Source organism: Pseudophryne corroboree, chromosome 2 (genome assembly GCF_028390025.1).
Source record: "Pseudophryne corroboree isolate aPseCor3 chromosome 2, aPseCor3.hap2, whole genome shotgun sequence".
Classification (NCBI taxonomy): domain Eukaryota; kingdom Metazoa; phylum Chordata; class Amphibia; order Anura; family Myobatrachidae; genus Pseudophryne; species Pseudophryne corroboree.
The window spans coordinates 750,890,785-750,909,672 of record NC_086445.1 but is presented as its reverse complement, the minus strand read 5'-3'; the positions used below and the strand labels follow the sequence as shown (position 1 = coordinate 750,909,672).

General features: G+C 42.8%; 1 protein-coding gene across 2 annotated transcripts in view; it reads left to right on the top strand.

Annotated features, from left to right (window-relative positions):
- TRIM33 (tripartite motif containing 33) overlaps positions 1-18,888 on the top strand; it is a 347,475-nt gene that overhangs the window by 241,576 nt on the left and 87,011 nt on the right. For both annotated transcript variants that reach the window (XM_063955426.1, XM_063955427.1), the window contains exon 7: positions 3,608-3,754. In XM_063955426.1, the coding sequence (XP_063811496.1) occupies positions 3,608-3,754 (147 nt within the window). The remainder of the gene's footprint in view (positions 1-3,607; positions 3,755-18,888) is intronic.

Here is an 18,888-nt window from a genome sequence, read left to right as displayed (position 1 = left end):
ACGCAGCATAATGTGTTTTTGTATAAAAGCACATATAGACAATTTGTAGTTTTCTTTTCACCATAGATGGTCCCCTACTCCTATCCCCTCTATACCTTCTTATTTGGCGACCTTATCGGGTTCATTCTTTTGTACCATAGTACTGTCTTTTATGTGTCTGCCACCTCCCCCACCCCCAAACTTCTCCCAATTCCTACTGTTTTGTATTTCAAACTGTGTTTCCACCTTCTCTCCCTGATATCTCCACACTAATTAAATTAATTTGTTTTCCACCCCTCTCTTGCCTCACCTTTGGAAATAACATCATATCTTTATGTAGTCTGGCAGGTGGCTTTGGGTAATCTAAATTCTTACCTCACAGTCGACATCCAGACTTTTTCATGCTATACCGCTTGTGACTCTTCACTCTTCCAATCCCTCTACTGGCTCCCTGTCTTCAGAAATAATTGTACTTTCCACACCTACTAATGTCTCACAAGAGTGTATATGTAATAAGGTAGAATAGGAGTCATAATTGCACAACAGGTTTTAAGGTCTGTTGGGGAAAATAAGGCAAGACAAAAATATCTTTTAAACAGTGTAAGTAAAATCCTAATGAAGCCTCATTAATTAAAATAGCTTACTTATTTCCTTCTTTTACACAGTATGCCTTTTATATAGACCCCAAATTCCATTTGACACTCGGGGGTCGGGATGTATTGTAGTCCAAGTTCATCCGATGTGCAGGATTCCGGCCATGTTTTTTTTTTTTTAAAGGGCGGTCATTTACTAGGCATGACATGCTTTTTAAATGACTGCCCCCCCCTTTTTTTTTTTTAAAAAAGGCAGAAATTGGCTGTCGAACTAGATTTCCATTACTTCCCACCATCTGTGTTTAGGTTGTATGCACTCAATCTGTGATCTCTATTTCAGTATCCAATATCGCTTACAACAAATTTGTTTGTTCTTTTGAACTGTTTAATCTCCTCAAACTACAGAAGTTTATTTTTGGTACAGTGAGAATCTTTTTTTTTATTTTAGTCTGTAGAATTGCACAGAAATTGGAAATCTCTTTGACGTGTACATGGTTTCAAATGTTTTAGGGGGTTGGGTCTGATATGCCAGCAGTAGTGATGCTGGCGGTAAGAATACCAACCGCGGCATCTAGATGGTGAGAATTACCTTTCCCCAATGGCCCCTTAACCTCACTTTCCCGCAGCCTAACACCCCCTCCCCGCAGCCTAAACCTTACACCCCCTCTCCCTCCCAAGCCTAATCCTAACCATCTGTGGGTGTTAGGGTTAGGGCACGGGGTGGTGGTGGTGGGGTTAGGATTAGGCACTAGGGGGGTGGTTAGCTGGGGAGGGGGGCGTTGTTGGGATTGTTATCTTGCTTACCACCCAAACGTGTCTGGATTCTCGGGTGTGTGATGCTGGGTTCGGTCATGTAATCACTGGCATCCCGCATGCTGGGGTATTGTATCACACCCCAACCAATATATTTGTTTATTTATTACCAGTTATTTATATAGCGCACACACATTCTGCAGCGCTTTACAGAGAATATTTGGCATCCGTCCTGCCCCAGTGGAGCTTACAATCTATATTCCCTACCACATGTACATGCACACATATTCACGCTAGGGTTATTTTTGTAAAGATCCAATTAGCCTGCCAGTATATTTTTGGATTGTGGGAGGTAGCCGGAGGAAATCCATGCAAGCACGGGGAGAATATACAAACCTCACACAGTTAGGACCATGGTGGAATCGAGCCCACGACCTCAGTGCTGTTAGACAGTAATGCTAACCATTACACCATCCGTACTGGTTCACAGTAGAGAGAAGTGACTTAAAAATAAGTTATAATGCTTAGGTAACTGTATCATTACATGTATGGGAACACTACTCAAGATTGCATATAATTTATATAATCATATACATAAAAGGTATAGTTTACGTAAAATGGTCTTTATTATTAAAATAAATGTCTTAGCTCTCTGTGTAATTTAACCCCACCGATTATTCCCTTTATCTGTTTCACGTCTGGTCATGGTTATAGGAACTAACCCATTTATATAGGTAAAAAGTTTAACCCAATATCAATTCTTAAGTGCCAAACCTGGTATGTTACAAAGTCAACAGCATGATGTGTGAGGTTTGTTTAGATCATGTAGAGCCATATTGTCCACGTGTTGCGTAATCCAACTAGATGGGCTGGTAATACTGCAACCATTGTTTGTACACTAAGAAAATGCTGTTTTTTCGTAATATATTCTCAAGAATAAATTATGGGCGATTCATTTTTTTATTTGGAATTATCCACTTATATTAAGTTTAATAAAGAGAAGCGAGTATAAATCGAGTTGGTATAGATTGAGTTAAGATATGACTAGTCTGTCCATTTCCAAGAAGTACTAGCGATTGTGTAAATGTGTTTCTTATGTGAGAGACTTGTGTAAGAGCCACATACTCCCAACATTTTTGGGCACCAGGAAGTAATCTTCGCAGATGAGAAGGAAGTTAAGACGCTGGGAGATCTGTCACCAAACACAGGTGTCTTCCCATGGCTACCGCCTCATTATTATACTAGGCAGTTCTTGTCTCAGGGAACAGGACATAGGTGATTATTGTGTGGTTTAACTACAGAAACTGTAAGAGAATATAATGTGGGTCCTTTCACACTATGAGAACTTAATAAAACGAACACCTTCTGTGTTGTGGTGGTTTAGTGCAAAGCAATATAAATTCCCAAAAGTATCACTTCTCATTTAAATTTTCAGCAGAATTGCTTGGCCAGGGATGGTTCATATCCACCATATGTGCCATTTGATACTAAACAAAATGGTGTTACATGTTTTTCGTGCATTCTGTAGTCATGAGCTTACTGAGAGATGTTTGTTACACTGTACAGTCTGGGGGGAATTCAATTGCCAGCAATTATCTTACCCGACTGAATCCGGATGACACACGCCACACTTTATGGTGGCAGGATATTGCACAAAACTGTTCGCTATCCCATAGGGTACCATACACTTTTGAGCAAATCCGGCGTGCGAAGGGTGCGAGACAGTGCTGTTGCTGCCCTTTAAATGCAATGGCAATTTGCACACTTAGCAGGCAATTGAATATTTTGTCCCCTCCAGTAGGGTGGATTCAGTTGTTTTACACACCAGTTGCGCACCCAATCTTCTTTCTAAAGTGACGGGATATTGCAGGGTACAATTCCTTTTAAATACTTGAAATATTATATTCTTAAAGTGTGGTTTCAAAATAATAGAAAAGGGTGTCATGTAAAGTGGGAAAATAAGAATATATGTGATGAATCTAATGGTGTTACATATATATTTTGCCAAAAGCAAAAAGCTACTTTTGCGCTGAGCTGGTCCAGTGATCACGTTTTTAATTTTTCTTTAAAGACAAGGTGCACTGTGGGAAAGTTAGATCGCTGACACGAAGGATATTCAAAACAGATCAAATTAGAATATGCTTTTCTCAACCAGGATTAACCTGAATATATATTTGTCATCTTACCTCACAAAGCCAACTGATCTAACGTTGGAAAGCGAGCATTTCTAGGTGAAATGTGTTTTTTATATTTATAAATAATTTTGTTTTTTCTTCCATCAGAGTGTTACAAAAGAACGACAGATGAAACTTGTACAGCAACAAAATGATATAACTGGCCTTTCCAGACAAGTGAAACATGTAATGAATTTTACAAACTGGGCGATAGCAAGTGGTAGCAGCACAGCGTTGTTATACAGCAAACGTCTTGTAAGTATCTTTTTTTTTTTTTTTTTTTTTTTTTTTAAATGATCATGCTCTTATTTATTACCCAGATTGGAGAGTGGATTCAAGTATGCAAGAAGATTTTATAGTGTGGGCTTAGTTAGTTGTCCACAGTGAGAGCCTTTGATGGAATTGAGAGTGCAGTTCTGATGAATGATAAAAATTCTATGGTCAACTGTCTAGATGTGGAGACACTATTCCAATTACCATTCGTCTGAACTACACAGGCTATTCCTACAAAATATTTGCTGGAATGAACTGCATTCACACTTGTCATCTCATGATCACACTCACCATAAATGCTGAGTACCCATTATCCTTGAATACATAGAAAGAAAAAAGACACTTTGTTGGGGCACTCTTGTGTATACAATAAAACGTAATTTTTTATAATTATGTTAAAATCTGTTCATATACAGAATGGCAAAGCTTTTTTATTAAAATGAGAAAACACAATTCACACCATTTATACTAAACCTCATAATTTCACCTTTGGCTATTTTAAGCCACGCTTGAGAACATATACCTTACCAGTTGGTAGGTATCACAAAGAGAACAAAAACATTTTTAATAAAAAGCTTTGCCATCCTGTATATGAACAGATTTTAACATAATTATTAAAAATTACATTTTATTGTACAGGTTGAGTATCCCTTATCCAAAATGCTTGGGACCAGAGGTATTTTGGATATCGGATTTTTCCGTATTTTGGAATAATTGCACACCATAATGAGATATCATGGTGATGGGACCTAAATCTAAGCACAGAATGCATTTATGTATCATATACACCTTATACACACAGCCTTAAGGTAACTTTAGCCAATATTTTTTATAAATTTGTGCATTAAACAAAGTGTGTGTACAAACACACAATTAATTTATGTTTCATATATACCTTATACACACAGCCTGAAGGTCATTTAATACAATATTATTAATAACTTTGTGTATTAAACAAAGTTTGTGTACATTGAGCCATCAAAAAACAAAGGTTTCACTATCTCACTCTCACTCAAAGTCCGTATTTCGGAATATTCCGTATTTCGGAATATATGGATATGGGATACTCAACCTGTACACACAAGAGTGCCCCAACAAAGAGTCGTTTTTTTTTTTCTTTTCTTTTTTCTTTCTATGGATTCCAATATCTACTGACTCTGGGAGTACCACTGACAGATACACTGCGAACTGCAGCATATCCTATCAGTCAATTGTTGGTCTAAGGACAAAGCACTCCAGATAAAGCAAAGTCCACAAATCAGTTCTAGTGCGGAACTAAAAATCCCCTTTTGTCACTATCCATTATGCTTTCTAAACTAACCTATATGTAATAGTGGTTACATTGTGATATTTTAAAATCTTTCACTTCCAGTATTACTGCATCCAAGAGAAAATCCCTTTTCATGTTATCTTGTGTAACTATTAGTTCTATAAATACATACTATAGTATCCGATACTAGTGTAAGATGTTTTTGGCAGGGAATTCTGAAAAAACAAATATCATTCTATATACCATTTATTTTGTCTTCAGTTTTATTGTTGGTGGTGTTCTATTTTTAACTGACCTAGTATTCTCAGCACAAGCACCCTATACCTGTCTTAAGATTTGTATAGCATTTTATCGTATTGTTTTAATTCATTTAAGTCAAATTCCCTTTACGTCAATTATTTGGAACATTTTCAGTATTTACCTTATCTGTGTTTACGTCATATATAATGAAAGCATTAGCTTAAACAAGAAGTTTCATACTTTACTGTTGGTAACAGCATCTTGCATATCACAATATATTTTGTCCTTTTTTAATTTGTCATAATTTGTACAATATAATAGCAGTGAACCTCTAAAGGCATAATTTATTTGTCAGAACCGCATATTGAGGCTAATTTTTGTGTTGTGTTATTAGATTATATTTATTTGTATTAAAACAGAAAACTTTTCATCATTCTTTTGATTTAGCGCCTTAATGTTTTGCAACAAAAGGCTATAAATTATGTATCAATGTTCATATAAACCAGAGAACAATTGCCAGTTTTTTTCACTGTCATGAATACAAAAATGGTATATTTTTATTAGATCATTGTTGTAAAACACATAATTGACTTAAAATCTAAAAATAGGCTAAATTCTGTATTTTATTTTTTTTAATTTAGCTTATTTTAGTTTCTTATGTTAGATTGACTGGATGCTGACTCAGTTTAATACTTTTTTTTTTCATTTTTAATTGCGTTTCTTAAAAAGGTCCTTTTTTAATAGAGTATCTTAGTAGAATTTAAAGTTTTTGGTGTTCTAAATTTATTTTTTTACTTTCAAATTAATGGTATCCATCTGCCTAACTTTGTGTGTGTGGAGGGGGGGGGGGGGTGTTGTTTAAGAGATATGCGTTAGGCCAGGGATGGCCAGACTTTTGGAGTCAGCAGTCTACTTGGAAAGCTGAAGTGCTTTAGTGATCTGCCTGGGCGGGAAATTAGTGTGGTCCTGGAAAATGGGTTGTGGCGTAACAAAAAGGTATGTGACCTCACTGCACAAGGTGTCTCACCTAGAGAGACACCTTTGCCCCCCACAGGAATAAACAAACCTCAAATTCATTGCGCCCCACAGGAAAAAAAACTGTATCAAAACCAAAATATACTATATTTAATCAGAAACAAATCTCTATCACCAAGTAGTGAGATTTAGAATGTGATAGTGTGAAGTGCCCCTCTATCCATCTACTTTGAGCTCTGACACTAATCACAAAAAATCTCCTATCATTGTGGATGTGTACGTCTGTTTAAGAACAGCCAGAGAATGTTATAGCAGTGTCCGTACTCCAATGTAGAGTATCAGACCTCAAAGTAGAAGGGGCATATCACACTTTTATTACATTGTGCAGAAATCCCCTCTGTGCATTTAAGCCCCTTTGTGCAGAATGCAAACACCCCTCCATCCTCCCTGTGCAGCATGCCCCAGAGAACAGAAGTTGCCTGACAAGACTTCCCGCTTGTGCAGGCTGCTTCAGGGCTCCCGCTGGCTGCTTCCTGCTTTGCAGGCTGCTTCACGACTCTGCTGGCTGCTTCCCACTGGGCAGGCTGTTTCAGGGTTCCTGTTGTCATGGCTTCTGCTTTTAGGACTCCCATTGGTTTGTTGATTGCTGCTGCTGACTGGATGAAACTGGATCCAACTAACTGGTGCGATAGGCTCCTCGCATTTGCGGATTACGTTATCTGTGCACTGCAGTACTGGGAATGCTGAGGCCCTGACGCCACTAGAGGCTTATTAAAGGGGCGCCTGTTCAGAAGTTGGTCATGATCTACCGGTAGAATGAGCTTCAGATTGTGCACCCCCGTAATAAGCTTAGACATTTTGACTGGGTCTGTGTTGAGTGCTCTCTCTCGCAGATAGAGTTCAGGCTGAAGCTTTTTAAAAAAAAATAAAAAAAAATGAAAGTTGGCTTTTTAATGTAGAATGTAACCTTAACTGTGTTCACTTTGAAGGATTTTCTAATGGCATCATTCATAATAGTAATTTACTTAATGATGTCAAATTTATCACATGGAACATTTAATTCATTATGGACGTTGCACAGTACCACCTAGGAGATCAATGACTGCACCAGTAAGTGTCTCTAGTAAAATATCATAAAGGATAGTGAAATGTTGCAGAAATAAATCTGTTCATATAGAGGTTTTGTTTATTTTATCCAAACTATGGCTATACTTCTAGACCCCGAAGGGCTTAGCGGGAAGCGGATCCGACAGTTTATTATATCAAAATTATTTTTAGAGTAAGCTGCTAACTACCAATCACATTACAGGTTAACACATTAACATTTTATGGTTAGTACATCATTAAGTCGAAGCCAATCCTGTTATTAAGGTCCGTTATTGCATACAGGAATCCCAGCAGAAAAACTGTGCTTTAGTTTCTCACATTTCTAAGTTTGCCAGCGATTAGTGTACTGTTATAACCAAAATATTATAGCAGTTAATAGGTGAGAAAGCAGCAGCATATAGTTCGTAAGGACCCAGACATGACCATATGAAATTTTTTCGCGCAGAACTTTCTCACACAAAATACTGACAGATATTTTTGCTTCTGAACAATTTGGCCTTTACGTTTCATTATAATTCATGCTAAACTTATATGCTTAATACACTATGTAGACTAAAGTGTTTAGTTCCGCGAATCGAAATGGTGTGCCCCTGTAGCAGACATGTTTGGGCACTGATTAGGTCATTTGCTAACAAAATGCGTTACCCGAAGGAGCTAACAAAGTTAGAAAAGGGGATCATCATAGGCTGCGCGATGTCATGTCTCCAGGGTGACGCTGGAGAGAAAATTTGGTAACCCGGATGGACTGGCCAGCTCAGCGTCCACATCCTCTTGACGGATTGGGGCAATCATGTGCATTCTAGAGTAACTCTACCTTTGGTGTCGCAGTTGGTTATTGAACTTAAGACGGAATGGCAAAACATACCGCCTCATCTTGTCCAGGAACATGTGGACAGTTTGCCAAGGAGGGTGTCGGCAATAACCACTGCACATAGTTGACCTAAAAAGTACTGACGTCAATAAATCTTGTTGGTCTGTTTGCTGTCCAGTCACTTGTCTACATAGTGTAAGTACCTACAGATATCATGCTAGATATCCCCATTTAGCGTACCACAGACATTGAGCTGCACCATGCATGTTCCATAGACTTTTTTTTCTTAAAATATGCAACTTTTTCTCTTCACCAGTGACGAAATGACAATGCACAGGGTACCCTTGACACTAGTACTTGCAGTGCATGCACCTGCTGTGTACGACTCAGACACTAACCTGTGTACAAAGGCAAAAGACGGAGGTCCCATATGAGTGAGCCGCAGTATGCTTCGTGTGCTGGGGGAGAAGGGTGCCGCTACTGCTCGGTCTCTGCCGCACACAGGGGGACCGGCTCCAGGTATGGCAGGTCAGGGGAAAATCTCTGCACGATAAGCCTCTGCAGCCGGGACCAGTCCCAGAGCTGCAGAACTTGGTATTCTTGCCGCTGGGGTCGGGATCTTTGCTCCCGGTGCCCCAGCATCACAGCGGGCAGGGAGCAGCCACGGCCTGGACGCAGTCCCGGGCTGCAGGGCTTGGCGAGGAGAGCAGAGCTGCCGCTGGGAAGTGAAGTGCAGGGAAAGCCAGTTCCCAGTGCAGCGCTCTAAGCAGTTTACCCACAGTGTGTTGCAATGCACCCAGGGAGAGTCCCCTGGCAGGACTAGGGGAGCCCAACGCTGAGCCCAGTATATAAACATAAATGTATCTTAATGTATGTGCAGCACTGAGCTGGGGCTGTAGGTACCCCAGCTGCAGTGCCGTGTGCTATAGATCCTGTTGCTGTGCACAGGCTCCATATATATTGCACCATGTAAAAAGTGTATTTATGTGAAATGTAAAAGTGTACTTGTTTCCCTGGTGGAATCCAAAGCTCTGTGTGGGCTGCTGCATTTTCCCAGGAAAACAGAATGCCTTCCCAGCACCAAGCTGGGAGTTGCATGGGAAGACAGAGGAAAGAGTTGGCTACCCAACCATTTAAGTGTTTTCAGGGAGCTCCTTCCCCTTCCCCTCCACTCCCCTCCGTGAAGAGTGGTTGAATAGAAATAAGGTGAGTGCTAAACTGTACATTTGGTTATGGTAAACTATAATGTATTTCATAGGTGATAGTCATCCATATCATTGAGGATGTGTAATAACTTATGTAATAAAAGTTTTAAAATTTGTACATTGTCATTTTTGATGCGGATTATTAGGGGGCAATTCAAATGGGGGGTTTTTGGTGTGCCCATAACAGCAATTCAGTTGTTTCTCTGATCGGGTGCCCAAATAGATGGGGTTAGCAGTGATTAGCAGCTAATACAGTTTAAAGTCCTGGTTAGGGTGCCCAAAGAGTAGATTGTGAGAAGAAATGTCACCACAGCGGCTAACGAGTGTCTAGACAGAACAACAGTTGTTCCGTTTTGCACCCCCTAGTGGTAGCCATCAGGGGATAAGAATTGAGTCGCCCCCTTAGAATCTAAAAAAAGCTATAAAAAAAATCTTAAATGTAGGACCAGCAAAGGTTACACTGAAACGTAAAAGCCTTGTTTCCTGTATTTTAAAGCATTGTTTATTTTTGGTTTTTGAGCTGTCCAACTTGAAAATTGGTCTGTATGACCATTTGCATCTGCTTAATTATGGCAATGGCGCTCAAAAGCTGTTTGCTCAAGCAAAGAAAGCAGTGAACACCCTTCCTTATGTTTAAAACTAAAGCGTCAGATAGTTCTGCCACATTGAATTACCTTTAAACATGGCAATTGTCAAATGTAGGTTATTTCTGATGGTTTTAGTGAACAGGGTGTGTGGAGCTACCTTTAGTAAATATTGAATGTGGAGGGAAAGCAAAACCAGTTTGTCATGTATGTTAAAAACAATGAAAGCACCTAACTGTTAAAGGGACTTTGCAGTCTGTGGTTTCTAACTAATGAGGTCCCAAAAAGTACTCAGTCTGCGATGCATTTCATGGGTTTAGATGAATCACTGCGGTCATTACCACTACCCCCTGGACTATCCAACCAGGGGGTAAATTTACTAAGATGGGAGTTCTGTTTAAGATGGGATGTTGCCCATAGCAACCAATCAGCTTCTACTTCTCATTTATCTAGCACCTTCTAAAAGAAAATACCTGGAATCTGATTGGTTGCTATGGGTAACATCCCATCTTAAATAGAACTCCCATCTTCGTAAATTTACCCCCAGGGCTGTGCTGTAATTTGGGGTCAGTCAACAACATTGGCTTCATCCAGTCACTGCAGCCAGCCTTTGGCTATTCATTTCCCTGCTTGTTTTTAACGGAGTACTTGGCCACACAAGGTTTTCTTTCTATATAGTACTGAAAAGAAAGTAAGCACTTCCTAACCACCTTTTGCATTGGTGACTCAGGAACATATGGGGCCACAGCCATGCAACCTCTGTAGGGTGCTTGTGTAAAGGGGGGTACTCACCGAGCGATATTCTAAGCAATCTGACTAGATTGCTTAGAATATCAGCCTGATCGCTCCGTGAGTACCCCTTACAGCGATAGCGATGCGCAGCCCCGCGCATCGCTATCGCTGCTGCTAGATTGGCCTGCATGCAGGCCAATCTAGCGGGTCGCTCACTTCACCTGCTGGGTGAAGTGAGCGGCCCCCCGTCTCCCCCCGCAAGCTCAGCACAGATCGCGCTTTGCTGAGCGGCGGGAGAGATGTGTGCTGAGCGGTTCGCTCAGCACAAATCTCTCATGCATCGGCCCGTGGGTACTGGGCTTTAGAGACATGAAGTATACAGATTTCTATGCCAGTTACCCAGGAGTCTCTGTGCTAGTCATTCTGAGCAGGCTACCAGTATTTTTGGTTGACCAGTTACCAGCTTATGGTCTATACTACGCTAGGCTAAAATTTTGTAGTAAATGGGGGCTAACCAAAAGCATGTTAACAACTTTGCTATTAAAGCTTAATACCAGCACTGAAAACTGAGGGTCTTCTACCTAGTTGCCCTAGTGTGGTGTTACAAAGAAATATACTTAACGCCCAAGAGTTGTCAGTTGTGCAGCAGAGTTCTAGAATTTACCTACACTATCTGCTCTTTAGTTTTCTCTGACGTCCTAGTGGTTGCTGGGGACTCCGTAAGGACCATGGGGGATAGCGGCTCCGCAGGAGTCTGGGCACAAAAGTAAAGCTTTAGGACTACCTGGTGTGCACTGGCTCCTCCCCCTATGACCCTCCTCCAAGCCTCAGTTAGATTTTTGTGCCCGAACGAGAAGGGTGCACACTAGGTGGCTCTCCTGAGCTGCTTAGTGAAAAGTTTAGTTTTAGGTTTTTTATTTTCAGTGAGACCTGCTGGCAACAGGCTCACTGCATCGAGGGACTAAGGGGAGAAGAAGCGAACTCACCTGCGCGCAGAGTGGATTGGGCTTCTTAGGCTACTGGACATTAGCTCCAGAGGGACCGATCACAGGCCCAGCCATGGATAGGTCCCAGAGCCGCGCCGCCGGCCCCCTTACAGAGCCAGAAGACAGAAGAGGTCCGGAAAATCGGCGGCAGAAGACGTCCTGTCTTCAACAAGGTAGCGCACAGCACTGCAGCTGTGCGCCATTGCTCTCAGCACACTTCACACTCCGGTCACTGAGGGTGCAGGGCGCTGGGGGGGGGGGGGGGCGCCCTGAGACGCAATAAAAACACCTTGGATGGCAAAAAATGCATCACATATAGCTCCTGGGCTATATGGATGAATTTAACCCCTGCCAGAATACACAGAAAAACGAGAGATAAGGCTGCCGAGAAGGGGGCGGAGCCTATCTCCTCAGCACACTGGCGCCATTTTCCCTCACAGCTCCGTTGGAGGGAAGCTCCCTGGCTCTCCCCTGCAGTCACTACACTACAGAAAGGGTTAAAAAAGAGGGGGGCACTAATTAGGCGCAGTATTAAAAATACAGCAGCTATAGGGGAAAAACACTTATATAAGGTTATCCCTGTATATATATAGCGCTCTGGTGTGTGCTGGCAAACTCTCCCTCTGTCTCCCCAAAGGGCTAGTGGGGTCCTGTCCTCTATTAGAGCATTCCCTGTGTGTGTGCTGTGTGTCGGTACGTTTGTGTCGACATGTATGAGGAGGAAAATGATGTGGAGACGGAGCAAATTGCCTGTAATAGTGATGTCACCCCCTAGGGGGTCGACACCTGAGTGGATGAACTGTTGGAAGGAATTACGTGACAGTGTCAGCTCTGTATAAAAGACAGTGGTTGACATGAGACAGCCGGCTACTCAGCTTGTGCCTGTCCAGACGTCTCATAGGCCGTTAGGGGCTCTAAAGCGCCCGTTACCTCAGATGGCAGATACAGAGGCCGACACGGATACTGATTCCAGTGTCGACGGTGAAGAGACAAATGTGACTTCCAGTAGGGCCACACGTTACATGATTGAGGCAATGAAAAATGTTTTACACATTTCTGATAATACGAGTACCACCAAAAAGGGGTATTATGTTCGGTGAGGAAAAACTACCTGTAGTTTTCCTGAATCTGAGAAATTAAATGAGGTGTGTGATGATGCGTGGGTTTCCCCCGATAACAACTGATAATTTCTAAAATGTTATTGGCATTATATCCTTTCCCGCCAGAGGTTAGGGTGCGTTGGGAAACACCCCCTAGGGTGGGTAAAGCGCTCACACGCTTGTAAGAACAAGGGCTCTACCCTCTCCTGAGATGGCCGCCCTTAAGGATCCTGCTGATAGAAAGCAGGAGGGTATCCTAAAATGTATTTACACACATACTGGTGTTATACTGCGACCAGCAATCGCCTCAGCCTGGATGTGCAGTGCTGGGTTGGCGTGGTCGGATTCCCTGACTGAAAATATTGATACCCTAGATAGGGACAGTATATTATTGCCTATAGAGCATTTAAAAGATGCATTTCTATATATGCGTGATGCACAGCGGAATATTTGCCGACTGGCATCAAGTCTAAGTGCGTTGTCCATTTCTGCCAGAAGAGGGTTATGGACACGACAGTGGTCAGGTGATGCGGATTCCAAACGGCATTTGGAAGTATTGCCTTATAAAGGGGAGGAGTTATTTGGGGTCGGTCTTTCAGACCTGGTGGCCACGGCAACAGCTGGGAAATCCACGTTTGTACCCCAGGTCGCCTCTCAACATAAGAAGACGCCGTATTATCAGGCGCAGTCCTTTCGTTCCCAGAAGGGCAAGCGGGCAAAAGGTTCCTCATTTCTGCCCCGTGACAGAGGGAGAGGAAAAAGGCTGCAGAAATCAGCCAGTTCCCAGGAACAGAAGCCCTCTCCCGCCTCTGCCAAGCCCTCAGCATGACGCTGGGGCTTTACAAGCAGACTCAGGCACGGTGGGGGCCCGTCTCAATGAATTTCAGCGCGCAGTGGGCTCACTCGCAAGTAGACCCCTCGATCCTTCAGGTGATATCTCAGGGGTACAAATTGGAATTTGAGACGTCTCCCCCTCGCCGTTTTCCTAAAGTCGGCTTTACCGACGTCTCCCTCTGACAGGGAGGCAGTTTTGGAAGCCATTCACAAGCTGTATTCCCAGCAGGTGATAATCAAGGTACCCCTCCTGCAACAGGGAACGGGGTATTATTCCACACTGTTGTGGTACCGAAGCCGGACGGCTCGGTGAGACCGATTCTAAATCTAAAATCTTTGAACACTTACATACGGAGGTTCAAATTCAAGATGGAGTCACTCAGAGCAGTGATTGCGAACCTGGAGGGGACTACATGATGTCTCGGGACATCAAGGATGCTTACCTTCATGTCCCAATTTACCCTTCTCACCAAGGGTACCTCAGGTTTGTGGTACAGAACTGTCACTATCAGTTTCAGACGCTGCCGTTTGGATGGTCCACGGCACCCCAGGTCTTTACCAAGGTAACGGCCGAAATTATGATACTCCTTCGAAGGAAGGGAGTTTTAGTTATCCCTTACTTGGACGATCTCCTGATAAGGGTAAGATCCAGAGAACAGTTGGAGGTCGGTGTAGCACTATCTCAGGTAGTGTTGCGGCAGCACGGTTGGATTCTCAATATTCCAAAATCGCAGCTGGTTCCGACGACTCGTCTTCTGTTCCTAGGGATGATCCTGGACACAGTCCAGAAAAAGGTGTTTCTCCCGGAGGAGAAAGCCAGGGAGTTATCCGAGCTAGTCGGGAACCTCCTAAAACCGAGCCAAGTCTCAGTGCATCAATGCACAAGGGTTCTGGGAAAAATGGTGGCTTCCTACGAAGCAATCCCATTCGGCAGATTCCACGCAAGAACTTTCCAGTGGGACCTGCTGGACAAATGGTCCGGGTCGCATCTTCAGATGCATCAGCGGATAACCCTGTCACCAAGGACAAGGGTGTCCCTCCTGTGGTGGTTGCAGAGTGCTCATCTTCTAGAGGGCCGCAGATTCGGCATTCAGGACTGGGTCCTGGTGACCACGGATGCCAGCCTGCGAGGCTGGGGAGCAGTCACACAGGGAAGGAATTTCCAGGGCTTATGGTCAAGCCTGGAGACATCACTTCACATAAATATCCTGAAGCTAAGGGCCATTTACAATGCTCTAAGCTTAGCAAGACCTCTGCTTCAAGGTCAGCCGGTGTTGATCCAGTCGGACAACATCACGGCAGTCACCCACGTAAACAGACAGGGTGGCACAAGAAGCAGGAGGGCAATGGCAGAAGCTGCAAGGATTCTTCGCTGGGCGGAAAATCATGTGATAGCACTGTCAGCAGTGTTCATTCCGGGAATGGACAACTGGGAAGCAGACTTCCTCAGCAGACGCTCTGGTAACACCGTGGGTGTACCGGTCAGTGTATGTGTTCCATCCTCTGCCTCTCATACACAAGGTACTAAGAATTATAAGATGGAGAGGAGTAAGCACTATATTCGTGGCTCCGGATTGGCCAAGAAGGACTTGGTAACCGGAACTTCAAGAGATGCTCACGGAGGATCCGTGGCCTCTACCTCTAAGAAGGGACCTGCTCCAGCAAGGACCCTGTCTGTTCCAAGACTTACCGCGGCTGCGTTTGACGGCATGGCGGTTGAACGCCGGATCCTGAAGGAAAAAGGCATTCCGGATGAAGTCATCCCTATCCTGATCAAAGCCAGGAAGGATGTAACCGCAAAACATTATCACCGCAATTGGCGAAAATATGTTGCGTGGTGCGAGGCCAGTAAGACCCGACGGAGGAATTTCAACTGGGTCGATTCCTACTTTTCCTGCAAACAGGCGTGTCTATGGGCCTGAAATTGGGGTCCATTAAGGTTCAAATTTCGGCCCTGTCAATTTTCTTCCAAAAAGAACTAGCTTCAGTCCCTGAAGTTCAGACGTTTGTAAAAGGGGTACTGTATATACAGCCTCCTTTTGTGCCTCCAGTGGCACCTTGGGATCTCAATGTAGTTTTTGGGTTCCAAAAGTCACATTGGGTTGAACCACTTAAATCTGTGGAGTTAAAATATCTCACATGGAAGGTGGTCATGCTGTTGGCCCTGGCCTGGGCCAGGCGCGTGTCAGAATTGGCGGCTTTATCCTGTAAAAGCCCTTATCTGATTTTCCATTCGGACAGGGCGGAATTGAGGACTCGTCCTCAGTTTCTCCCTAAGGTGGTTTCAGCGTTTCACCTGAACCAACCTATGGTGGTGCCTGCGGCTACTAGGGACTTGGAGGACTCCAAGTTGCTAGACGTTGTCAGGGCCCTGAAAATATGTTTCCAGGACGACTGGAGTCAGAAAATCTGACTCGCTGTTTATCCTGTATGCACCCAACAAGCTGGGTGCTCCTGCTTCTAAGCAGACTATTGCTCGTTGGATTTGTAGTACAATTCAGCTTGCACATTCTGTGGCAGGCCTGCCACAGCCAAAAATCTGTAAATGCCCACTCCACAAGGGAGGTGGGCTCATCTTGGGCGGCTGCCCGAGGGGTCTCGGCTTTACAACTTTGCCGAGCAGCTACTTGGTCAGGAGCAAATACGTTTGTAAAATTCTACAAATTTGATACCCTGGCTGAGGAGGACCTGGAGTTCTCTCATTGGTGCTGCAGAGTCATCCGCACTCTCCCGCCCGTTTGGGAGCTTTGGTATAATCCCCATGGTCCTTACGGAGTCCCCAGCATCCACTAGGACGTCAGAGAAAATAAGAATTTACTTACCGATAATTCTATTTCTCGTAGTCCGTAGTGGATGCTGGGCGCCCATCCCAAGTGCGGATTGTCTGCAATACTGGTACATAGTTATTGTTACCAAAAATCGGGTTATTGCTGTAGTGAGCCATCTTTTCTAGAGGCTCCTCTGTTATCATGCTGTTAACTGGGTTTAGATCACAAGTTATACGGTGTGATTGGTGTGGCTGGTATGAGTCTTACCCGGGATTCAAAATCCTTCCTTATTGTGTACGCTCGTCCGGGCACAGTATCCTAACTGAGGCTTGGAGGAGGGTCATAGGGGGAGGAGCCAGTGCACACCAGGTAGTCCTAAAGCTTAACTTTTGTGCCCAGACTCCTGCGGAGCCGCTATCCCCCATGGTCCTTACGGAGTCCCCAGCATCCACTACGGACTACGAGAAATAGAATTATCGGTAAGTAAATTCTTATTTTAACGTGTTATTTATTTGGTAGTGTATTCTAGTCTTAGTTGTTTTCATCCTGCCGCTTTTCTTTTACTGTCTTTTTATTTTTATTTTGCTGCTTTCAGTTTTCTACTTGCTGATTTTTGTTATTTCAGCACAGTCTTTGTGCCCGCTATGTAATTTTCAGACTCTATATATGGAAACGTTTCAGCCAACTAGACTGTGATGGAAGCTATTGAAGAGACGAGTGCATGAAGGTGTTATGTAACAATGTTCAGAATAAAATATATTGTTTAATGGTTGAAGGTGTAGGGATCATAGTAGCAATGTTATTTAAAATGTTGGTTGTCTATTTACTGATACATTTTGTGGATTAAAGTGCTATGTCCGACTTTTTTATGATTTATCTTTACCTGTAAATGTCTGTTTCTTCTAAATGGAACAACCCATTTTTAGAGTCGCCTCTTCGCACAGTATATTTTACTGAACCGTTTTCATGAAGGTAGCTGTATCTTTTTCTTTTTTATACTTTCAGAAACCTGGACTTAGGGGGGAATTCAATTAGAGGCGATAGTGTTTGTTTGCGAGTGTTAACTTAATGGGACTACCATCCGCTAATTTCACTTATCGCCTTTATGCACGCTCTTGCTTAATGGGCATTTCAATTAGAAAATTCTCATTTCAGCATTCACCCTTTTAACTCATGCTTTTTTTCAACTGTGATCAGTATAGGTTAGAAGGGGAAGTCAGCCTGTACCACCAAATAATGCAAACTAATATTTGATAACAGTGTAGAAGTGTGTTAGTGGGCAAAAGCAATGTGTTTGGGGTTCATACATTGTCAAATGGCTGTTATAAGCATTTTTCTATAACTGTGAAAAGATTATAGAACGCAAGTGTTTTTCTGCTAATGAAATGCTCTACTTAAATTTGGGTGCTTATTTGTCTAATTTTAAGTCACTGATGATTTAGGAAACACCCGTAAGCCCCACCTGCATTGCTAAAAACACCTGTCAAATACATACAGCATCACCATCTACCTGTCCATCTGGTAACCCATTATTCTACACTTTGCAGAATTTCCCCCAAATGAAGATATTTAAAAAAAACTCTAAGGGCACGTTTCAATTCAACAGCGCCGAGACACTTCAATTCAGGTCGCTGCTTTGTTGGAGACTGTCCGTACTTGCGCCTTTAAACAGGGTTTTCGGCGCGAGAACGAGCATTTTCCGACATAAGTGCTCCCCTGCGATGCTGTTTACGCCACGCTACGTCACAAAACAGCATTGCAGCACTCATTTTGTCGGATTTCTGCTCGCAATCCACTAGTCGGACTAAACTGCGTGCTGAATTGACTAGTGCTGAGACCTCCTTCCCACTGCTTTTCAATTTGCGTTCAATTTAATTGACCCCTAAGTGCCTACTTAATCATTAAGGGAGGGTGTTTCAATGGTTCCCGAACAAGTCCCGACATTTTTACCTTTAAAAAAAAAAAAAAAAGGATTTTCAAAAACATTGCACCTGCTCAGGGGTACTCAAAAAATTATTTTCCTGAAGTCCTATGGAGAATGAATGCTCATTAAAAAAACTAGGCTGACCATATTATCCCTTTTACCTGGGACGCTCATGTATTACACAGGTTCTGTGGCTGGCTGACTTCAAGCCTACATTTCAGATGGTTTTAATCAGCCACAGAACCTGTGTAATCCATGAGCGTCCCAGGTAAAGGAATATTCTGGTCACCCTAGAAAAACCCACTTTAACACGTGAAAACGGGCTAGCAATTACTATTGAATTCCCCCCTAAACGTAGCAGTTTTTGACATTATTTTTTTACAATTGTGTATTGAATATATTTTTTGTTTAATTATGATTAAACAGCAAGGGCCAATGAGTTTTATTACTGAATGCTGCACACAGTGTTCGGGATACATTTTTGTAAATTTGATTTTTTTTTTCTGTTCCTTTCAAAGTTCATATGGGCCTATTTATTTTGCCATATAAGCTACTGCATGAACTGTGAGCTAATAAAAAA